This window comes from Doryrhamphus excisus, chromosome 11 (assembly GCF_030265055.1).
Source record: "Doryrhamphus excisus isolate RoL2022-K1 chromosome 11, RoL_Dexc_1.0, whole genome shotgun sequence".
NCBI classification, from domain to species: domain Eukaryota; kingdom Metazoa; phylum Chordata; class Actinopteri; order Syngnathiformes; family Syngnathidae; genus Doryrhamphus; species Doryrhamphus excisus.
The window spans coordinates 9623696-9649100 of NC_080476.1; the positions used below are offsets into that span (position 1 = coordinate 9623696).

At 40.3% G+C, this 25405-nt stretch overlaps 2 protein-coding genes across 4 annotated transcripts in view; one reads left to right on the forward strand and one right to left on the reverse strand.

Moving 5' to 3' along the window:
* The window catches only part of LOC131138364 (gamma-aminobutyric acid receptor subunit beta-2-like), a 213119-nt gene that overhangs the window by 163465 nt on the left and 24249 nt on the right, over positions 1-25405 (reverse strand). The gene's annotated exons all lie outside the window — the stretch shown is intronic.
* gabrg2 (gamma-aminobutyric acid type A receptor subunit gamma2) overlaps positions 7848-25405 on the forward strand; it is a 40061-nt gene continuing 22503 nt past the window's right edge. Inside the window, exons 1-6 of one of the 2 annotated variants that reach the window (XM_058087223.1) lie at positions 7848-8299; positions 15412-15551; positions 19115-19182; positions 21759-21979; positions 22969-23051; positions 24145-24282. In XM_058087223.1, the coding sequence (XP_057943206.1) occupies positions 8157-8299; positions 15412-15551; positions 19115-19182; positions 21759-21979; positions 22969-23051; positions 24145-24282 (793 nt within the window). In that variant the 5' untranslated portion in view covers positions 7848-8156. The remainder of the gene's footprint in view (positions 8300-15411; positions 15552-19114; positions 19183-21758; positions 21980-22968; positions 23052-24144; positions 24283-25405) is intronic. The other variant, XM_058087221.1, reaches the window with a different exon arrangement.

The following is a 25405-nucleotide window of genomic DNA, read 5'->3' on the forward strand; positions in this document are numbered from 1 at the left end:
TCATCCAATAGCGGCTTTCTGCATGTAGTATGTGTCTGCGTGTGTGGTGGTGGTGGTAATTCCATAACAAATATGCATCAAATCAGATATAATGCTTATGGTTTAGACACCATGAAGTCATCCAGATTGCCCACACACACAACAATGACAGTGACGTGTTGCTAAAAAGAACTTGAAAGATATATCGTCTGCAGTAATGTGACTCATAGCCTTCTGCTATTTGGCCATAAAAAACGCTAAATTCTCAGAATGTTGTTTTCTTTGACGCGCAGAGTAAATAAATTAAACGTCTCCTTCTCCGGTCTGATGCTTTTTAAAAGGCTGTAAATAAAAGCAACAACGGCTGATAGTTAATGTGGCTATAAAGTTGTTTGACGGCTGTCCATTGTAATAATCACTTATCGACTTCTGACGCAAGCGAACCTTTTATGTCACACAATTTACAAATGAATAAGCACGATTAAAGTTATTGATTGTCAGCAGATAAAACAGGAATCCGAATGGTTATACTTGGTTATACTGTTGACTACTTTTAGTGGGCATATGCCAATAATCAGTATGTGGATCAAAAAAAACAAAAAGATCCGCTGTGGCGACTCCGTAAAGAAACAAACAAAGTGCTTGTCAGTCCTATGAAACGTGTGTCCCAAATTTCATGATGACTCGGCTCACCTCTCTGAAGTTATAGAGTGCATTGAGCTGTGTGAGAAATTGCAAGTCAATCCAACTGAGGTTGTCAAACTTTACGGTTCACTGCCAGCGCCAACATGAGGACAGAATATTCATTCATTCATTTTCAACTGTTTATCCTCACAAGAGTTGCAGGGGTGCTGGAGCCTGGGTGGGGTGGGGTACACCCTGGACTGGTTGCCAGCCAATCACAGGGCACATATAGGCAAACAACCATTCACACTCACATTCATACCTATGGACAATTTGGAGTCGCCAATTAACCGAGCATGTTTTTGGAATCTGGGAGGAAACCGGAGTACCCGGAGAAAACCCCACCACATATGGGGAAAACATGCAAACTCTACACAGAGATGTCCGAGGGTGGAATCGAATTTGGGTCTCCTAGCTTTGTGGCCAGAATATATTTCATTAAAATATATTGCACTGATAGTCAATAAAAGAAATCTATAGTTTAACACCCTCCCTGCTAATTACACCACCATTGTTATTCAGCTATAATCTGACTTTTGGGCTCAGTCGTGGTTTATTTTTGATGAAAGCCTCGACTCCGAGGAGAGGCAGCAACAATGCAAAATAAACGGTGAAAGCTGGAAGCAAAAACTAGCTATAATCTACCTTTGGGAAGGGAGATTATACGTGCTTCACATCAAGCGGAGAAAATTCAACATAAAGACACCGTGAAAAGCAGACGGCTACATTTCGGCCCTGAACGCAGAGGAGAGGTCAGCTGCTGGCAGCATAGAAATGAGATGAATTTGTAAAACATATTAGTTGGTGTGCATTGCGGCAAAGCACAGGCTTTGTTGACAACATTTGTTATGGGTAACATGAACGCTAATACGCATTTTCATTGATGGAATCAACACAATGTCATTGTTTGGTAGGAAAATATAGTGCGTAGTAAGTAAGACAAGCTGAGACAGAGGTGTTACTTTTCATGGGATTGTAAGTGAGACCCCTGCAAAACACTGCATAATATTGCTAAACAAGCCAGGCCTATATGATACTCACTAAATATGAATTCTAACCCATAGGCTATTCCACTCGTTATATGTAGGGTGTGTATACCCCTCTGGAGTTTCAGCCAGCGAGGTTACATCATTCCCCGTTGAATGCCAGGCTGATTCTTGCATCCAACGGTGCTTACAGTAGATCATTGTGCTCCCACAGCTTGATGCTAAGCGAGCGAGGCTCTGACAGCATATGTGTGGGCTGTAAAACTGGACTGATAGTGAAACCGGGCATCTGTGATGTTAATATAAATGACTATACGTACTTATCTCCCCACCCCTTTTTGCTTTTTATCTAAAAGATAAAGCAAACACGTGCACCAACAATACGCTTCATGAACGATTAAATTGGAGGTTTTTCTCTGGCAGAAGCAACCAAAAATGAGCCTCGGAAAAGCAGAGCTGTCACTACCCACAATGCGCCTAATCGGTTTGATTAAAGAATGAAAAGCCTGGATGATTTGGATCAGACCTTCTGTCACTGATATTTATGTACACCAAAACCAGATGCTTTTGTTTACTACTGATATTTTAATGAGGTTTGACTACAATAAATCAGACATCCTTGTGGAGTTGTCAAAAACACCCCATGTCATTTGTCTGTGTCGGGAACACACACAGAATAGGTTTGTGGAACTAAGTGAGTGCACCAGAGCACAGGTGCACCTTTAATATGGGAAAGCGCCAATTTGGCCCATATGTCGACTGTGGCTATTGAAGCATGGAAACTGGATTTGACATATCCCTCTGTGTGTGTGCAGGAAAAACATTCAAAACTAAAGTAAGCAACATATTTTTGCAAGGAGATTAACTCTTTACCCTGCATTGTCAGAATGCATGCTAATTAGCATGAAGACGAGTGGGGTTGGGGTTGCAATGCTTTGGACGCTGGCTTGAAAAAAATATCCATAGGAACCAATGAAGCTGAATATTTTAATCAACATTTCAACATTCTTAACTGTCGTACAATTGCATAGAGAATTTGTCCCTGGAAAAATAAAACTAAAATAAATGAAAACCACTCACATTTGTTCCACATGCTATGTACTATGAAGAACAACTAATGATTTTAATGAATTTTCAATACAATTTTTAACATGTACGTAACCATACAGAAGCTAACCCTGTATAATAAAACCAAGGTTGGACGAGTGGTTAGCGGCACACAGCTAGGACACCAGGGTTCGATTGCACCCTTGGGCATCTCTGTGTGGCGTTTGCATGTTCTCCCTGTTCTCCGCATACTGCGGTTTCTTCCCATATTCCAAAAACATGCTAGGTTAATTGGCGACTCCAAATTGTCCATAGGTATGAATGTGAGTGTGAATGGTTGTTTGTCTATATGTGCCCTGTGATTGGCTGGCGACCAGTCCAAGGTGTACCTTGTCTCTCACCCGATGACAGCAGGGATAGGCTCCAGCACCCCCGATGTCCCTAGTGAGGATAAGCGGTATAGAAAATGGACGGATTTCTAACTGAATACTTAACTTTAATTACTATATTTATTTTATCACCTTCTTCCTAAAGTCAACAATAACCAAAACATGGTCAATCTGGGCACAGCCACGCTCCCTCCAACAGAAAAAGGAAGTAGCAAAAACATTTGATTTCCACGCAGGTGTAACAAAGAAACAGACTATACTTTTTTTTTTACTCCCAATGGTCGCATCTGTGGGGGGCGTTCGACTTAGAACTCTACTGTATACTGTGGTAGAGTATAATTGTAAACAAAAACAACTTGAGCTCCAGCTGAAAAACATAAACATGTATTTCCTCAAGGGACAATACCATATATATATATATATATATATATATATATATATATATATATATATATATATATATATATATATATATATATATATATATATATATATATATATATATATATATATATATATATATATATATATATATATATATATATATATATATATATATATATATATATATATATATATATACTATATATATCAAACTTGGATAATTAGAGTAGTCAAATGTTCTTGTATACTAGCCACCAAAAAACACAATAATTGTCTAAACAAATGAGTACCAAGATCATGGAAGTGTCATACTCTGGGGTTGCATGAGTGCTGCCGGACATGGAGAGCTTTGGTTCATGAAGGAGCAACAAGAATTCCAACATCTACCACCGCAGTCTAAAGCATGATCCCCTCACTGAGGAAACTGTGACACAAACTATCTCAGCATTTTCCTCACACATTTGTCATTTTTACCAAAATTATTGTAGCAAGAGTCACAATTTCTCTGGTTGCATCAATAAAATAGGCAATTTTTCCATTGCAGTTTCACCAATTACAAGACTAAATTATTGAAATTATTTGACAGTGTCGTCTATTTACCCTTTATTTATGAGCAAGAGAATGCACATGCTAAAAATGCTGTATATTCAACCCTGCAAGATGTGACTCTTCATGCTTTATTTACAGGCAGAACGCCAGTTTACTTTGAGCGCTGCTGCATGTTTAATGAAGCATCTGTCGAGTACTTTAAGATGATTTACCTTCCCTCATTTGCAACCAATAAACACACGGCGGCGGTTCAAATCAAGCGCAACCTCATCTCCCATGCATGACGCACAAAGTGTACTGTAGGTGCCAATAGCTGCAATTATGTTTGTTCTGCACTTTGGTATCATCTTAAGAAATAGTGCAATTGCGACTTAGCAGTAATTTGGTACACTTCAGGAGGAGATTTAGCAGTGGCCTTGCTGGGCAATAAATGCCATACAGTAGTGTGGCATGTCAAGTGAATGTACGCCTGTGGAATAAATGTTCCGGGTGGGAAATTGGGCTAACACACCATGCTAAGACGAATATGCAAACACCTGCTTGTTTAGCCTGCACCTGCCTCTCTCCTTGGTTCTTTTTTTGTTGTTTGCCTTGGAGCTTTCAGGCTTTTCTCATCTGTAAAATTATTTTTTTTAAGAATCTATTCTGGAATTTGTTGTCCTCAGAGAAAATTCGAATTACCATAATAAAGACTACGGAATATTTTTGTAGTATATTTTCTATCCCCGTATGACCATACTGTATATGCATAAAATGGTTTTAGATTAGCACTTGTGATAGACAGATTGGGACATTTCAATTGATTTCCCCTGCTGAACATGTGATATTCTATACATTATATTCATGCATTGAGGTCCCCCCTCAAGGAGTCACTGGAACAAGGTTATACCTGATAAAGTGGCAGCATTAGCTAATTAAAAAGTGTTAAGATGGCAAAGGGCAATACTTCATATATGATACAGTTTTTAAAGTATGCAAAATGTATCTTTTACTACATAATTAATTCATAATTAGTTTAGGAATGACTATTTTAGATAATATGTTTGTATGTTAAAAAAATCCCACTACTGCATTGATCAGTCAGAAGAATGAAGTCAGACAAAAGGTCAAATAATTATAAAAACAAACTTGCGGTATTATGATAATGGATATGATGGGGCTAACTTTGGTTGACGCATCTCCTTAATATTATGTGGAAGTCAGGAACAGGAACTGGATTGGCAGCCATGGTTGGTGATCCCCTTTTTCAAGAAGGGGGGGTTTCAAGAGGGTGCGTTTCTACTGAAAATTCAATTCCAGAGTGCTGTACAGAACAGTAGGAGCATTAGTCCTACCTCAGCTATCTAAAAGGTATGGTATTCATCCTGGTGGTCTAACCCTGCACCAGTTCTTCAACCTTGCAAGGTTACTGGAAGGTGCATGTGACTTTCTACTATGCTACTACGTTGGATTAAATCTCTGCTATTTGCGGATTATGTAGTCCTGATGGCTTTAAGCGCTAACCTTCAGGGTTTACTGGGGAGGTTTGCAGTTGGCTGAAAAAGCTGAATTGCACCCTTCAGGTTGGGAGTGAAGTATTGCGCCAGGTGGAGGACTTCAAGTAGCTCAGGATCTTGTTCATGAGTGAGGGAAGGCTGGAGCGTAACATTGTCAGGGGGATCGGAGCAGCATCTGCAGTAATGAGATTGCTATACCGGACTGTTGGGTCGAAGAGAGAGCTGAGGAAGAAGGCAAAGCTCTAGATTTACCTCTGTAGGGTGGCTGGACTCATCCAAAGACAGGGAGCACTAACTGGTGGGCTGCGTATTTTAGTAGTTGAAGTTTTGACAGCCTCGTACTGGTTGATTAGTTCAGAAAATCAACTGACCAACTCCATGTAGGTTAAAGCCATCCCATGTGATGCTACTCAGCCTGACCTTGCAACTGTTCATACAACAGACAGATGAAAGAAGAGAGATGTGCCCCCCCCCCCCCCCCCCCCCCCACCACAAGCTTTCTACTCCGACCCTCCTTTGCCCTTGCCACCGGCAATGGTGGAGGAGTGAGAGGACAGCGGGACAACAGAAAAATAAACACACACAGCGCTCTAAGGAGAGAAAAGTGGACAGTGCTTTCAACCTAGAATTGGCAACCTCCATTATGTTCATTATTCCCTTTAGAAGCACCAAATCAGTTACATACCCAGAGACTGTGGCAATGTGAAACTATGAGACAAAGCACAAAGTTTTTGACCAAATATTACATCAAAACTCTGATGGACTTATAATAGACTTATTTTGATAATTTGAAATAAAATGAGGAGCTCATTCAACCAGGAGGAGCTTAAAGTAGAGTCACCAGTCCTCCATATTGACAGGAGCTACTAGAGGTGGCTCGGGCATTCTGTCCGGACGCCTCCCTTGTGGGATGTTCCAGGCATGCCCAGCTGGGAGGAGGCCCCAGGGTAGACCTCGGAAACGCTAGAGGGATTATGTCACACAGCTGGCCTGGGAACACCTCGGTGTCCCCCGGGTGTAACTGGAGTAGGTGACTGGAGACCGGGAAGTCTGGGCTTCCCTACTGAGACTGCTGTCAATGTGACCCGGACACAAATAAGCAGCAGAGAATGGATGACTGGATATATGGGTATTATGAAAGTAACTTTCATAAAAAGTACATGTTTGTTGTTTAGAATATTACAATCTATTTTCTCCCAACAACTACGAGAGTTGATTATTTTTCGTATAACATTTGGAGTTTTATTCTGGTGATTAAACATCCAAAAACACAGGATTTTCCTCTCTAAAAGATTTTATGACTTAATCAAATCAGTCAAATTATGACAAATATGGCTTCTGAAATATACTCACGTTTAATTAATCATGCACTCCTGCACACACTCTAAATCTTTTTATACTCATAAAAGTATTAAAACTTAAAATTCCCCAACGCATTCACTTCAAAATTCTTCTCATAACCTACAAAGCGCTCCACGATCTGACCCCCCCATATCTGACGGACCTCCTCCATCCACACAATCCCCCATGTCCCCTTTGCTCCTCAGACCCAAACCCCCTGGCACTCCCCTGTAAGACCAAGCTCCGAACCTGGGGAGACAGAGCCTTCTCCATCGCTGCCCCCACTCTCTGGAACTCTTTGCCCCATTCACTCCGTGCTTGCCCTGACCTTCCCACCTTCAAAAAACAACTAAAAACCACCTCTTTAAATCTGTTTTTAATGTCTAACTTTTTTATATCTGACTGCTGTGCCCCGCCCCGCTTTTACTCATGTTTTAACTGTGTATTAACCAATGAATGTTGTATTTTGGTGTGTCTTCTATTTTGTTTACTTTATTCTTTATGCTTTATTCAACTTCACTCTTCTGTAAAGTGTCTTTGAGTAAGCGCTATACAAATAAAATGTATTATTATTATTATTATGTGATTCTGGTGATTCAACATTTTTCCCACTGAAGTCCCGTCAGTACATAAGATTGTAAACACCCACAGAGCTGTCCTTGGTGCTGTATGGTGGCTGTGTCTGTGCGCTGTCCAATGTTCTGATCAGTATGTTCCCCAAAGAATGAGCTACAGTATGTGGAAAAAAAAGAGCCCACATAGAGTCCCTGTATACACAAACTTGATATATACTGTAGTGAAACATGAAAACAAACACCATCATATTACTGCAGCAGCTCGGTGCCGGTGTAAAATAAAGGTTGAAGGTGCAACAAAACTGTTTTTGTACCGATTTTTTGAATCAAGATATCATTGTAATTATGTAGCATGCGGTTAATGCTTGTCGCTGCTGTACGATACTGTGTATATGTGTGCGTGTGTTTGTGTGTATGTGTGTGGTGAAATCAGGCGTGTGATCCGTGCTGCAGCAACGTGCCTCGGCTCTTCTTGCATCCCCTCAGCCTTCTTCTTCTTGTATCTGCATTCACACCAAGGCTGTTTCACGTCCTCTTACTGGCTTCATCATTGGGCCCTGCTGCTTGCCCCCCTCCCTCTTTTTTTGGACTCGGTATTTTTTTTTTGTTGGCTCATTTTGTCCGATCTCGCCCGGGTTCTTCCCGCTTAGCGTGATGCATCGTGGGCTGGGAAGTGACTAAAAAAAAACCAAGACGGACATCTGCACCAGAAGAGGAGACGAAAAGATGGTGATGGTGACGATGACGACGACTGCTGCTGCTGCTTCACCAAATTTAGCCTCCAAATGTTCGACGGCCATGGCGAAACCTTCTTCCCTTCCCTTCAAGCTATTCCTCTGGTTCTTTATCGCCGTCAATCTCCCCACGAGGTAAGACGTTTTAAGCAGTCACAACAAAACGCTGTTAATATATTATAATGATGTTCCTTATAGTCAGCTAGCTTAGCATCCACCTAGCCGAGGATGCTACTACCAAATATAGCTAAATGAGACATCGTCGTCATTTAGTGTGTTTATTTAACGTTACGTGTAACATTTATAGCGTATTTATATATGATATATGTCTATTGATACGACAAAAAAAGAGCGAGGGACGAGCTTGATCCAGTTCCGGCTGTCATAATGAATATTTGAGGGCTGTTGGTGTTAAAATAGCACAGGCGGTAGCTAAAGTGATGCTACATTTAGTGTGTGCTAAGCCGTTTGTAAGGATCAAGAGTATTTAAGTCAAAAAGGCTCTTACACTCAGCTGTGATGGCGACAGAGGAGCATATTGCATCGAGTGGACGTTAAATAAAAGTGTATTATAATATTCCAAAATGGCAGACAGAAACATAGATGATTCAACACAACCCAGCACATATGCGCATTTTTTTCCCTTCAAATTGCAGCTGGATTGTATGTCTTTGCGGTTGTTTTAATATTGTTTGTAACTATTTGTTAAGATAGTGAACAACAGAACGGATGGTTAGGCATCTGTTTCAAGCTGGAGAGAGAGAGAGAGAGAGAGAGGGGAAAAAATGGAGGCATCTAGCCACTCACAGGTCACTTCATTAGGTACGCATGCACAACCTAATGAGAGGCAATAGAGGTGGGATTGCATGCATTCTACCTTTGCAAAGATGCTCAGGTTTGTTACAGTGGCATTCATTTGTGGCAATTGTGGTTGCACTTCATTATAATCCTTCACATTTCAGCAACCATTTTATTCCATCTTCTCAAAAGGCCAATAATATAGAAATGAAACATATACTTTAAAGTTCTTGTGTACAGCAATACAAATTTATTAACTACTGAAAATGAGTCACACACAGCAATTATTGTCTACATTTTTTGGCAACAACAGTGAGCACCAAGATAATTGGGTCTTGCCTACAGTCAAATATGGTGGTGGTAGCATCATGGTCTCTGCATGAGTGCTGCCGGTACAGGGGAGTTATGGTTCATTGAGGAATTCCAGCATGTGTTGTGACATGATAAGGAGCCTTAAAACAACAAGCTGATTGGGTCGCCAAGTACGTCTCCTCCAGACCTGAACCCATTTGAGAACTTCAAGGTGTCTAACATGGTCCACCAGGTCCAACAGTTATGTCATCAAAGAGGAGTGGAAGAGGATTCTAGTAACAACCTGAATTCCGTGTCCAAGAGGATTAAGTCAGTGCTAGATAACCATCATGCGCACAGTAAATACTCACATCAAGTACACAATTTGGCCATGTTTGCTGTGACGTGTACTCACTTGTGGTACAATTTATTTACACATTTTCAGTGGATAGTAAATCTAGAATGCTGTACAAGCCACCACCGATGATAACCCGATACAATCATGTCTAATTTGACAAGCGAGAGATATGGCTGCATCGGTACTCGCCGATAAGAATCAGCCATACATCCTTAGATTAATCAATTTTAGTGACACGTATCACGAGGCAAGCAATCATGGTATAATGTTCCAACTACAAAATTACAAAATTACAGTACTTAATGAGAAACGAACCTACCTCACAACTACTTGAGTAGTTCCTTGATAGGTACTCTAAATTGATGTGCCTTAGTCAATAATTCCTCTGTATTTTTGTGTACATTGTTGTAAAGTGAAACTGCAATCTTTTGACTGTGCGTCTCTCTAAAACCGACAAGTCCAGGGTGTACCTAGCGTCTCGCCCAAAGACAGCTGGGATAGGCTCCAGCGTACCCGCGACCCTAGTGAGGATAAGCAACATAGAAAAAGAATGGATGGGTGTCTCTAAAACAATGCGAGGGCCTGGCCTGCCCCGTGAAACGAATCTCGCACAAGCCCAATAGCTTACAATGACTGAAGATGAAGAAGTAACAGCATGCTAAATGCTAGCTAGTCACTGCAAAATATTTTCAACACATCAGCAAAACAAAAATCCAAAGTTTGTTTCTAGTTCTAAAGTGCTGTTTGTAAGCTATGCACCTACCTGAAGTGTTTAAAACACTATGTTTAGGCTGAAATGTTACGCTAATTAACACTTTTAGTATGGAATTGTTTACTTTTCCAACTTCACTGAGCATTTTTGTTTCAAACATATGGCAAATAGTGCTAGTTATGTTTATTTTGATACATTTTTGAAGAAATTAGGTTTTGCATGATTGATTGATATATATATAGATCCCATCAAACAAAAATAAGTATTTTTTTGGCCCATATCTAAAAATAAATACATTTGACACGTGATTCTGTTGTTTGTTTTTGAAAATGGGCATTATTGTGTCTCATTAGATTATGTGATGTTGTAGCCAGCGGGTGTGAATGAGCCATCCTGCAGATTATTCCAGTACTGGTCAATAAGCGGTGGACGGTGCGATGAACCTGCCGTGATGTCATCAAAAGACATGTTTGCATTTGACTTTGTTGGCAGCGTTGGAAAATGTCATGTGTGATTCACTGCAGGAGACGCTTACATAAGACTTCTCAAGGCCTCTGCTCCCTCTTTCAGTAATATGCTACTTTGTGACTCATTGACAGTTACTATGTGTTGTCATGTCTGAGTGCATCAATCAAGATTCAACTACCGGTACACAGCGGATAAGTACCATCTTTTCCACACCATCAAATTCACCCAAATCAATCAGTCATCCAAATTATTATGACAATGTATACCAGAAATGTAGGAATTTGGGCCTAAAAAAATATTTTAGTGACCAATGTAGTTGTTTGAACATCTGTTGAGCAACATAATTCCGGCAAATTGTTTGGGTTTAGAATCTATTTCTCATTAGTCCATGATAACACAACACAACAACTACTGTAAATACCATGGCTGTCTGAATTGAAATTATAGATGTTTATCATTTAAGTTATGGTGGACGAATTAAGCATCCATTCACTTCCTGATATGAGCCTATTGTGATGACTCGAAAAGAAGTTGTATTAATGTGCACAAATCAGACATGATCATCATTTGCACGTCTCATCATTTATGTCACTATGTCGTGTAGACGCCAACCCCCTTAGAGTGGGAGTTTGACAGGACAAAAAAAAAAAAGGAGACAACGCTGCCACTTGGCTTTTGAGAAAGTCTGTTGAATTCATCAGCGAGGTATTGAGGTCAGAGTGATTTTCTGATCATTGGATGGTCAGAGGTGAGTTGCTGAGATGATGACTAGTCACGCCAGTTGGTATGCCAATCAACTCAAAGTGAGATGGCTTTGGTTTTTCTCACTTTTGTCAGTCCCTGCTGTCTCAGCCCACTAGGTTCTGTTTTGGATTTAGGAGTTGTACGCTGTCAATCTGAACTGTACATTTTGATGAAGTTGTATTAAATCTCACCGGTTTGTTCAGGTAAGCTTAAAGCAGTGTCCAGTAAAATGTGGTTTAAACCGAGTCCATAAATAGCCTGGCTTTTCCTTGCCAGCGGCCAGCTAAGTATAGCAGTGCTGACCCAGTTAAGGTCATTTCGTCATATAATTATGCAAAAAATGACTTTTTAATGATGTTCTCACAGTAATATGTGCCCCCAAGAGCCTGTTTGTGAGCGCCAAATGTGAGAAGAGGAGCTCCAACGGTCACTTTTGAAGTTCCACATTTTCATAGTGTAATCAAGGCAAAAATTCCTCCACCCCTGACCCGCTCCTAGGTACATGAGGCCGCCCTGTGTATACACAGAAGACAGGCTTCACTACAGATCTTAAAATAAAGTCTACCAACTATGTGTCAGTCAGCTCAAGACCTGAGGGTTGTAAATATGCTAATCTAGCATGATTGCTTCTTAAAATGATATGTTGGTGTATGTGATATCAGGGCTCTATTAGGTTGTGCACAGTTGCAGTGTGAAGAACATGCACAGGCCATTAGCATTAAAGCAACAGACACCAAAGTGTGTGTTCCCAAAACAGGTTGGGCTTAATACAGCACTTTAATTCCAGCATCAAGGCTTAGATCTTGGACAACACAAAAAAAGTTGTCTGTTTGGTTAGAAAAGTAACAGTAGAATCAAGATATATATTTGTCACTCACTACTAAGTGACTAATGGCACTGTGTAGGCAATAGTGTGACACGCAAAGTGGGGGTTGTTGTTGTGTAGGCGTCGAAGTAATTTCATGTCGGGCAACGATAAGCACAAAGGTTCATTTGATATTGCTCAGTATATTAGCCACGGTGCAAGAGAAACATGCAAACAAATGCTTGCATTCTCTCATGAGCCAGTTTAATGTGGACGCTAATGGAAGATAGTGATATTACCATCATTACAGTCTTTATAGGCCCGCTTATAGGTTTACCGGAGGTTGTTATTGAGATTAGCAAAAGGGGGACTGATGTAAAGTGCAACATGGTGGTATTGGTTGATGCATGGAATGCTTTGAAAGTGACATTCCATCCTAGCGTGGCTCACTGAGCACGTGCGGAGACGTGGGCATACATATGCATGAAAAACAAATGTCTCTGCGGACCTTCAGATACTCAATTAGCAGGCAAGACCACAGATCTGCTGGAGTTGATGAACACATGGCTTTTCCTTTGATCTAATTATATTTTCAAGTTTTTCATGTACACAGAGATCCGGTGGAAAAGTCAAAGTCAAATAAGTTCATACAAATTTGCAAACAGTTGTGGAAGAATTCTGACTGTTCCGGAAGAATATACTTTTAATATGTGACATGATGCCTATAATCATCCTGTTGCATGGAAACATCAAACAGCTGTGTTTTAACACCAAAACATCTTTTGTTCATTTGTTTTAAACATATTTGCCATATTTACCCCCGATCACATAATTTCCCCAGAGGCGAAAGGAAAAGAATAGAAGTATGTTGAGTTGGGTTTTAATTGTAGTTAAGGGTTTTCATGTTGAAGAAATTGGTGAAACACCAGGGAGGTTACAATACATTTGGATGTTGAGAGATCCAGATAAATATCTTTAGAAAATAGTTTTATTTAATTTAAAGAAGAAAATAACATTTATTACCATATAAACACACACAAAATTACAGTTTGGTATTGTTGAGCAACGTTACTGATTCTATCTGGGGTGAAACAATTAACTACACATCTGTTTTGCTTTTTGAAGCAGTTATATTAAAATGAATATAAGAAATCAACAGTAATATATAGTTGATTTAGCATTTACGTTGCACTCACGCTAAATCAGGCAACTAGTGTGCCTTTAACTGTTAATGTAGTGTAGTTAATGTCTGACACAACTTGGTAGGTTTTATTACTAACAGCAGTTATTTTACAATGACAGTTAAGAATGTTAAAATGTTACGAAAAATTACCTGCAAGGTTAATGAGGGTAACAGTTTGATTGATTGTTTCTATTGCCATTACATCCTATGGGAAAATAAAAACAAAGGCAATAACAACAGGCAAACTTGGGCTAGTGCAGCCTAAGAATAAGCTTTCTTCTATTCAACTGGAGGAGACATTTTGAAAAGGGGCTACCTGAGTAATATATTTAAGATTTAATGTTAAAGCACTGGTGTGTGGAAGTGAAAATGGATGGCACATGACGGCTCTCAAGGTATTCTAAGGAAAAGTGCAGGTCAAACTGTTATTCCTGGCTCTCATCCTCACAACACAGGGACTATAAAGGCCTCTTACACCTCCCCTTCCTCCATTTCACATTTTATTATTTCATCCAGAAGCCTTGTTTCCTCTCCCTGCCCCCAAAAGCCTTGCTAAAAGAAAGCTGAGAACTTGTTCAAGGTTGTGCCTTTCTGCTGGAGGCCATCTCGTCTGATCTCATTCAGTGCTTACTGGAGGTTCAACAACTGAATTTCTATTTTGGTCAACGATCTGCGTTTGTTTGTCTTTATGTGTACTTGCCAACATCTTTGCTCTTCTACTGTTGTTACTGACGCATGAACGTGTGATGAGGAAATTCTGACACAAATGTATGTTTTTATATTGTATAGAACACATACAACAGAATTGACTTACTGAAAAATGACATTGACGTTGATATCATCTGTGAAGAATAGCCTACATATAAACAGTAATGGTGCTAAAAGAAGTTAAATCCCCTTTCACGCTGCCTGCAAAAGCAGAATCTTTTACACCTTTTTTTCCTTGACACTATTCTGCATAAGCAGCACCAGTGCGGCATAGGGTGACAACGTGTATAAGAAAGGGGTGTGAGGTTTAACACCTGAAGCTCTGTTGTGTCAAAAGCAAGTACATACCTGCCAACATATCAGCATTTTTCTTATACGGCACTAGGAATTTTTTTGAATCGGTGGTGGTGGGCTGCATGGCAGGCGGACTGCCGCCGCTGTCGAAAATGGTGACTGAAAACCTACTGGTTAGCATGTTGGTCACATTGAAAATCTGGGTTCGAATATCCGTTGGACATCTCTGTGTGGAGTGTGTATGGGTTTTCTCTGGGTACTCCGGCCATTCCAAAAATATGCACCTCTTTTGTCTATGTGTGCCCTGGCGACCAGTCCAGGGTGTACCCCGCCTCCAGCATACCCCCTTTTGTATAGATGTTTGCACTCAATATAGATAAAAGCAACGGTAAAAATCAGAAGCCCTCCATTCCAGACACGTAACTTAACCACATCACACCTGCCTGAGAAAGAGCATGAGAAAACAGATTTACTCCCGTGCTGTTGTGACATTTGTGGCCAGAGGCTCTTGAGACGTTATTACCTTTTCATTCGGCAAGTGAAGAAATGTTTGAGAAATTTTTCTTCTGCTGGACTCCCAGAAGCTTTGGAAGCCTCAAACCATCTTTAGGATATGACAAATATTTCAGCCACTTTGGTATCTTCCTGTCGAGTCAATGGAAGTTTAAGTGTAGGTCATCATTCAGGCCCTAAGGCAGCAAGCCGTAAAAGTATGTATGGTTCCTGCAATTGACTGGAAAGTGTCCAGTTTATCCAAAAAATTGGATATTGTGTCTTCTCTTGGTCCTCATATATATCCATTAAGAAAACCATAAATAAGGAAGAAACAATTTCCCCTCCCTTGAAACAAAACAACTCATTGAATGCATTTTTCTTCTCATTGCAGCTCCTTTCAGACTGATGATGATGATGAGGTATCCAACAAGACGTGGGTGCTGACCCCAAAGGTATATGAGAGTGACGTCACGCACATCCTCAATGGCCTGCTAGACGGATACGACAACAAACTGAGGCCTGATATCGGAGGTAGGTGCTGATTTTTTACTTATTTAGTCAAAGTCCAACACCTGAGACTACGTTCTTCATACATTGAAGACAACTATGCAACCACACATGAGCAAACCCTGCAAGCTGTACATTTAGGTTCAGTGTTTTTGTCATGTTTTGTGTTTCCATTGCAAATGCGATTGGTTGCAAGGTAATTGATCCACTGGGACTAATGTTTATGTAAAAACCACAGTGCCGCAGTAGAGCTATAATGTTTTTACACTTGCAAAGTGCTCCATAGAGTAATTATGGCAACAAGAACTTTTACCACATTGACCCGAATATCCAGGTCACTGGTTAGTTAGTGACAGGAAGAAAAGCTCTGTCTCGCTTAGGGAGATGTTTTTTGGTTTGCATGTAGAAATCACTAAATCCCAAATATAAATCCAGACATTTATACATGCAAACCAACAGTACAGCAATTGTAAAATAAGCTCAAGCATCCGATACCACTCTCATGACTCTGCTTACATTTACGTATATCCGTGGTAGACAGTTTGTGTGCATCACCGGACATGCTATATAATAGTAAAAAAGAAAAGCGATCTGATCAGGATGTATCCCGTGCACCTCCCTGTGCAGAGTCCTCCTGTCTCTGCCTTGCACACATACATCACAATGTCATCTGGAAAGAGTCAGAACGACATGCTCAGGACCCCTGAACACTTGATTGATGGGTCGGTATATCTCTGGGAACTGGCCTGTCTGTCACATACTCCTATAGAATGACATGGGCCATTCTTGCTGGGCTGGAGATACTAAAAAGTATGAATAATTTCTGTTCCATGTGTAACTTGTCAGAGAGCAATGTTTGAGACACCCTAGTTAGTTAGCATACTACACTATAAAAAATGAGGGGTCCGCACTACATTATCTCTAACAATGCCTTGCTACTTTGGGCTATTAACATGTAGACCTGCCTTATCAATCTTCTGTCTCTTGTTGACATGGCAGACATTGTGCTATTTGTCATTTGTAGCTGCATAGAGATAGAGTGGAGTAACTGCATACTAATAAGTAAGGAGGGGCATCCACACTGTAATAGATCAGTTTTTGAATCTCATGTGTACTAAATCATATATAGCTTAAAAGGATAGTTCGGATTTTTTGATATTAAGTTGTATGGCATCCTCGTCAGTAGTGTAGTGCATCAATAGTGATTTTCCACCATGTCGTCCTGGTGTTTCCAGTGTTTACATGCGCGGATGGTGAGGAAGTTAGCATAACAGCGGTCTTCATCCGTCCATGTAAACACTGTGGGCAACTGTGTGTTTTTGTGGGCAACATTGAGTCTTTGTAGCAAAATTGAGAGCTAGCGCTTCTGTGATCGTTCTTTGAATGATGCTGAGGCGAGCGGTTAGCAAGGTGTCGTGTTAGTTAGTTAGACCCCAGCAACTAGTCGCGATTACTTTCCTCCACAATGAAAACCGACCAGAACTTGGCTCACGAGATAATGTCGGGAGGGGGGAAAGTTGATGGACTGCACTGCTGATGGGGCATGTCATACAACTTCATGTTAAATTATTCATGTTAAATCTTAAAGTGACAGTAACGTTTTTGCAGGGTGTAACCATCTTTGTGACAGTCATATCTTAATTTCACCCAACTATTTTATTTACAGTATTTTTTAAGGCACGCTCTAGAATGCAAATACCCCTTCATAAATCTGACAGATTTCATGCAGGGCATAATCTTTATTCTTAAGACTCAACAGGGCTTTAAATTCACGTCAGATCTACAGCGACACGTACAGCATACAGTCACTTTTACGTCCGCCTACCACTGCCGTAACCGAACATCATCTACAAACAAGCTCTGATCTCACATGTGCTATTCCAGCTGTCAAACCGTACATATACCGAGGGTTTATAATTAGCCATCTATACTGTCATCTGAACCGTCAAGCTACCAATCAAAGTGCATAAAATCAGTGGCTTGAATGAATCACTAATTGCACCACTGTCTTCCTTTGAAATGCCTCATGGCATTGAAGCCCCCATTGGTCTACTGTATGCCTGAAAAACTCAATACAATGCTGTGCACTTGAAATGTACAGTATGCCTAGAAGCAACATAAAAAAACATGGATGCAGACGTACGTTATCTCCCTCTAACACTCAATACCCCCCTTGTATGGGTGGGCCTTGAAGGCAGACATGTCTCAACTGTAGATGTAGATGTCATGTGTAGTCATCCGTACGCGTTCAATAGTGCAGTATGGCACCATTGACTCACAGCATCATGACACTACACGGACACCCGTTTGACAATAACTTGTCGCATTTTGTCATACATGTCAGATGTGTCTGCTATTGACACATGCTGTTTGTGTCTGAGGAGGTGTAGAGCGCAGAGCTGAACAGATGGAACCCTGCATGTGTTCACATACACTCAGGCAGGCACAATATTAGATACATTAAAATAGTCCATAATACAGATATAGATATCGATCACATGTATGAACTAACTGAATGGTTTTAAATACGAATAATGCGATTGACGCCGTATGGGGAGGAAGTTACAACAGCCTCCCAAAAAATAGATAATTATTACAAAATGTGTTTTTTTTTTTTTTTTTTTTTTTATTTTTTTTTTTTTTAATGGGGTCCAGAATTAGTGGCTGCACATTTGCTATTGGCTATATTATCTAAGTACCATAAAATCACGATGATGGGTTTTTGTAAACCATGCAAGATAAGAATTTCTACGATTATCATTTTCCTTAATTTGTCGGTCAATAATGCATGTTTTTTTAACAAAAGGCAAACTTGGTTTTACTTTTAAGGTGGCCTGTAAATGTGTTCAGTTAGGTGCTGATCTAAATAAGGATTATGTGTGTCATGTTTAAAATTCAACAAATTAAATGAGATATCATCATTTCTGCCCTAATGGGAACATGTAAAAGGGACATGTATTGTGGACTTAGAATGGTGCCCTGGGGTACTCCCCAGTGACTGCTATTGCGGTTAACAAAAGGGGAAAATTAGCAATCAATATATATGTGAGTAATAGTATTTATAACTCAACCTGAATGTTCTGAACTCCTGTTTCAAAGTCAGCATTGTATTAATCAGAAAAGCATCCTGTAGGGCAACTTTGAGAAAGAGCTGCCTGCAGCCAAATAGTTCACCTAGTTTACAGTATACAGTAGGTAGTATCTGAAGCAGTACAGTATATCATGCAGCATTAGTCCAAATATTTTTGAGGCACTTTCATTCTAAAAGTGCATCTCTTCCATGTGAGAGCAAGGTGAATACCAGTATCATTCACCATCATGTCAGCCTCATGGGGTTCATGCATGGAGGCACAGGAAGCAGAATAGAGTGCATGTTGCAGAGGGCGTACAAGTCAGGAGTTCAACTTTAAGTACACACACACACACTAGCAAGAGATTATTTTTAAATAAAAGGTGGACCCATTTTATCATTCTGTATTTACAGGCCAAATAATCTAGTGGGAAAATGCTATGTGCAGTCACTCAAATGTTTTCCAAGTACTAGATAATTGCTCATCATTGCAATCCCTGTGCTTTTTTTCCTGCAGTTAAACCCACAGTGATCCACACAGACATGTTTGTCAACAGCATCGGGCCAGTGAATGCCATCAATATGGTAAGTAATACCGCAATGTGCTCCTAATGTGTCGCTTCTGTGATTGAACGGTCTAATCCAGCGTTTAGGAAGAATATCAATTACTAAATGTGTGTTCAAACCCCCCCCCCCTCGCGGGAGGTGAGAGCATAATGATGGGTTGTTGGCTTTTTTTTTTGTCTCTGTGCAGCTGGCAAAGAGTCAAGTGTGTTGCTCCAGCACACCTCAGCACAGCATCTGCTGCCTTTCATGGCTTTTTTATTCTAATAGCTATGCTGCCCCACTGCCCTTTTAGTGCACCGAGGCAGCTTTGGTGTCGATCAGTGGCTGAAACAGCTACACCGGCCTTTGGCCCGTACTGGATAAACATGGTCCAATATAGTGAATCTCACTGCAGGCAGCTTAGAATACCTCACCTCATCTTGAACTGGCTGGTGCCTTGGAACCCGAGGCAGATTATCCATCCATTGTCTATGACAATTGTCCTCATTCAGTTCTGGCAGAGGCCTATCCCTGCTGACTCTGGGCACGAGGTGGGGTGTACCCTGGACTGGCCCCAGGCAGATTATAACATAGCATATGCGGTACGTAAATGGAAATGGATTTCAGCACTCACATTTGATTGTTATTTTTAGAAAATGCTTTAAATTTTATGTGAAAACCCATCAAAAGAACCAATTTTGTGATCAGTGTGCCACTTCCAAGTTCACGGTGGATTATGTGAGGCAAAAGGGCCCTACTATTTTTATTCTAAAGGAGGTGAGAGGGAGCACTTTGATGGATTTTCAACAAAATTTAAAGGCTTCTTCCTCGGTACTTGCTCTCTCTCAACAAAATCAATTGTGTACTTTTTGCTGTTGCTGTACCTTGCTAACAAACACAGTGGCGGCTTATTCTGAAAAATCTACTTTAACAGTAATGTGTCCCCAGAGCCTTTATGAGCACCAAACTATGAAAAATGTCTCATCTCCCTCACTTGCTCCATTTTTGAGAGAAGAGGCACTCAAATGGACGTTTTTGAAGTTCTGGGTTTTAATGACGTGCTGAAGGAAAAGTCTTCTTCCTCGTGTGCATGATACCTCCCCTGAAGCTCTCCAAGCTAGATGAGCCTGCTGCATATATACACCCACCACCTCCTATACAACAGCAAAAAAAAAAAGAATACTTAATTGCATATGTTAAAATAAAGCTAGGCGCTCTGCCAACTATAGTATAGTTTTTAGTTGGCCACATGTTCCAAGACCCATTGTTTTTTTTTCGAAATCTGGTTAGTAGTTTTTGCGCAATTCTGCAAAACTAACAAACGAAAAGACACCAACAATGGTACTGTCCAAGGTGTTGAAAACATGAGCCTAGAGAGACCATGCAAACTCATGGCCTCTCGATATGAATTACAAACTGAATCCAAATATGTGGTGTAATTATTTAATTTCACAAAACATAAAAACCCACCTATGTTGTAATTTGTGTTGTTACACTGTTCATGGTGCATTCTTTCATATTTAACTAAAACACCATGGCGCATTAGCGGCAGTCATAATGATGTATAAATTTGGATTGAGAACATGCCGTTTGTGCTCGCATCAGTGTGTGTGTGAGTGTGTGAGTGTTTGAGGGCATTGCACTGACATGAAAGGTTGACGGATTGCTTCACATTCATATGTAATCAGCCATTGGTCCTTGTGTTCACACTGTAACATGATAAATGTGGCGAGCTTTGTAGATTTTTCTGAAGCATGACGAATACACAGATGGCACCAGAGGTGCTTTATGTAAAGTTGAATTTGATGTAAAATCCCTGGAAAAAAAAATAATATTTGGGAGTAAAATAGAATGATAAAACTAAAATTGAATTGTGACTCAACCTGGACTGACATTGTAGCTTCTGTCCTGCATAAAAAAAAATAACCCACTATATATGAGTCGGATTTTACCCCAAAATAAGTTACTGTATAGGAAGTTTTAATGGTAACATCTTTGGAGGTATAGCTTCCTCTCATGGAAAATTCAAGATGATAAATCAAAAACTGTTGGGAGGTTAAAAGGGTGAAACAAAGTCCCATGGATAGATAGAAATGATACACGGAGAAAAGCTATTTTGTAGTTGTTGTTTAGGAGTCTTTGAACAGCCCTGTGCTTTATTGTTGGCTTCAGCTTTATCACAAAGTTAATGCCTCTATGGCTTCTTGCACACGAGTGCCCAGTTTATTTCTCTCCTGCTGTACTTTGCTTCGAACCTCAGGGCTTAAGCAGTCCAAGTAACTTGATAAGTCAGAAAAGAGCGATCACTCTCCTCTCAATAGCTGCCTCCACATTTATTCCCCCATTACACCCAGGCCCCTTGTCATTTGGGTTTTCATTCATCTCACTTACTTGCATTCTTAGTCTGCTCTCAAATGTACAGAGAAGATGATGGTAGATTTTGGTCTAGCTGGTATTGAGTTTAGATAATATTTGAGTCAAAAAAGAGACAGGTCTTTAATTTTCGGGTTAAAATGGTCTTTCAACAGTAGTGCTTGAATAAACACTTTTTTGTTGAAGAGAAATAGAGAGAATATCATATTAACATATTACCTTTTTTGTTTATTTGTTGCTAGGAATACACCATTGACATCTTCTTTGCCCAGACCTGGTACGACAGAAGGTTAAAATTCAACAGCACGATGAAGGTGTTGCGTCTCAACAGCAACATGGTCGGGAAGATCTGGATCCCTGATACATTTTTTCGCAACTCAAAGAAGGCAGACGCTCACTGGATCACCACGCCCAATCGCATGCTTCGGATTTGGAACGACGGAAGGATACTCTACACGCTCAGGTAGAATGTCGACTAGGAGATACGGCACAATGTGGTATTTTTTTTTCTTTCTTTTTTTTTTTTATTAAAAGGGACATATTATACTCATTTTTTGGAGGTTATTTCCAAGACGTCTTCGAATGGTATGTAGCTTTAGCATTTTAGCATTAGGTTTTCTACAGCATCTGTAATGTCTAATGTGGCCACAAATTGTCGTGGGAAATGGTTATTAGCAACCCCGCTCCCTGTATGCAAGCGTTTTTGCTCCATGACTTAAACAAAATAAATAGTTAGGACACACTCTATGACATCACAAAGGGGCAGTTTTACCACGCCTTTTGAAACAGAGCGTTTTGAGCCACCACAAACTTCTTTCAGGGCTCACTTCTAACTGCGCAAACCTCATTATCTGAAACTTTGGCGTTGTTTAACACGAGAATACAACATTATAACTACATTTTTAGGTCAGAAAAGTGGGAAAATGATTACTGGTATTTTAGTTTATTTGAATACTTTATTGTAAGTTTTGCAGTACTTTAGAGTAAGCAAGTCAAATTGTCTGAGGACGATGCAGTTGAAAGGACTCTTGATTGCAGATATTACCAGTCACAAATACAGCAGATGTTGTCTACCGACAGTGCAATACATCTTGGGCGATAATAAGCACGGAACTAAAGTTCATTGGACTCAATCAAGTTGTGATGGATGTTCTTCTATGCAGAACACCAGCTTCGCCACTTCATTAATTTGTTAAGGAACTCAGAATGCAAACCGTACGTTAATTAGGATGACCGCTGTGCTTGGCGGGACAATGATACATGACAATAGCGACGGGCGCAGACGTGCAAAGTCAGCGTTGAGGTCATCGCCTCATTAACAGGAAGTTTAATGACTTTGCCTTCAAAACTCCTTCAAGTGTGAAAAGCAGCGAGAAGACAAACGGCATCATTACAGCTGCTGCATTATTATTTTTGTTTGTTTTGGTCTCACACTGTGTTGTCGCTCTGCAGGTTGACCATTGATGCTGAATGCCAGTTGAAACTGAACAACTTCCCAATGGATGAGCACTCGTGCCCCTTGGAATTTTCAAGCTGTAAGTGTGGCCATAATACCCATTTGTTGACTCTGGCAATACTTCTATACAAGCTGTACATTGACTACACTAATGTATAGCCAAGTTTCATTTTTATATTATCCTGCTATCTAATAAGAGAAAATATTATAGAAATATTTCAAATATAGCATATACACTGCCTTACACATGCGTCATATAGTACTAAAAGCCAAAAAAACAGACTCAATTTCCCTCACTATACTAGCAAGGAAAATTTTAAAACGCATCACAAGTTAGGGAAAAAAAAAAAGATTTACCGGCAACGTGGGAAAAGAAGAAGAAACGGGGTAACGTTATGCTAATGAGGTCTCTATGGATTTACAGAAAGAAGCACCACAGGATAAAGTCTCTGGGGGGAAAAGGCTTTGTAAATAGCTCCAAAAGCAACAAGAGATGAGAAAGCAGACTTGACATTGAACAGGGAGTCCTTCATTTAATAGGCATAAAACCTATGGATATTTGGATCTTCGGAACACTCACCAGGAAAATATCACTGTATGTGTTCCTAATTCCCGTTTGACTCGAGAAAAGTATCATAAGTGACAGTAAATCAATCATCATTCCCAGATGTGCTTCCAGCTTAGGTCCCTAAGGTTGGCTTCAGTCCATTTAACAGCATCACACCGTATGCTGGAAAGCCCTTTTCCCAAAAAGCCATTTAATCAAGTTTTCTCCAAGGAAATGTCCATGTGCTGTATTGAAGCCAACAGCCTGAGGGTGGTATTCCATGCAAATCTAAAGAGAATTGTCACTACTAACAAATTGTGTTTTAATTATATCTATCCTTGGATTTCACAAGAAAATCGGATGCACGGGAGTTTGTTATGTAATGGGCCTTTTTATGAGAGTGTTTTGTAAGCTCGCTGACTTACAGTAACTAGATTTGTGTGTGATAAAACAGATCATGAGCGCTTTGGCTTTATATTGAATAGAAGTGAGCAACTCCATAGAGGGAACTCCTGGAAGGGATGATGAAAATGTTTGTTGTTGTGTGCTGTTAGCGCCTCAGCTAATCCGCCCCCCCCACCCCACCCCAACCACCGCCTCTCGTCTTCGTTTCTCTCCTACACAGATGGCTACCCCAGGGAGGAGATTGTGTACAAGTGGAAGAGGAGCTCAGTGGAGGTTGGAGATATCCGCTCCTGGAGGCTTTACCAGTTTTCCTTTGTGGGCCTGAGGAACACCTCGGAGATTGTTAGGACCGTCTCAGGTAAGAGCGCTTCTAAGCAAGTCTTTTTTTCCTTTATTTACTATTAGCTAGTCAGCAAGCACTTTTGTTTGGAAAAAAAGACTGTCTGATACTGGATAAATGTGTGTATGGTGTGTGTGTGTGTTATTAGTAGACTATGTGACGGCTGGATTGTACTCTGCATGGCAGTATTGACGGCCATGACATTTAATCTGATGTGGGCAGGCGGCCAGCCACATTGTCATCATCCTCTGGTGTAATATCTGTTATGAACATTTAAAAGTCATTATTTTCATCATCTGGGACAAAACAACTGTGCGCGCCAATGCCTCCAAAGCATGCCAAATACAATTTCTGTTATTTGGAGGGTAGTTTTGACGCAAAAATGTGCAATAATTCAAATACAGATCTAAATAAAAGGTGGTTTTAGGGAAATGTGAACAAATGAGTACAATTGGAGCCCTGATTGAAGCTGTTACAACTTCATAATTAAAAGACAGGAGCCAGTGGCAGGGGGGACTGATTGGATAGAACTTCTGTTAAACTGCCTTGGAGCAGCTATTTCAACACAATGGCAATAGCCAATTCCAATTCACTGGCCTGCTATTTTCTAAGGCACCTGTGTAAAACTCGTATCTCACAGGTTGGATCCAGCCATTCTTTATGTGACCCAAGTTTGGAAATAACCATGCATATCATACTTGAATGTTGTTTTATAACGTGTCAAGAAAGTTAGAAATTACAGTACTCAACACAAGTCAGTAGCAAGATAACTGCGCGATAGTCTAGAGCTGCATGAGTGCTGTCAGAACTGGTGAGCTGTGCGGTTCATTAAGTGAACCAAAAATTCCATGCAGAACAGCAGTGAAGCAGAATATTATCCCCTCCCTCGGGAACCTGGGAATGAGTTTTCCAACATAACAATCCCGGGTCTTAATCTTGTGCTTGCTGGGAAACATGTGGACACCCGTGATCCTTGTTATCTATTCTATTGCCATGTTTGGAGGCGTTTGGAATCGCCATGTAAAATTGGTAATGCTAATCGCTAGCGTATATTTGGGATTTTTCCATGTAATGTATGTTAGCATCAAGCTAGCACATGATGTTGAAAAGTCATCAGATTAATTATATATGCTATGTAAGT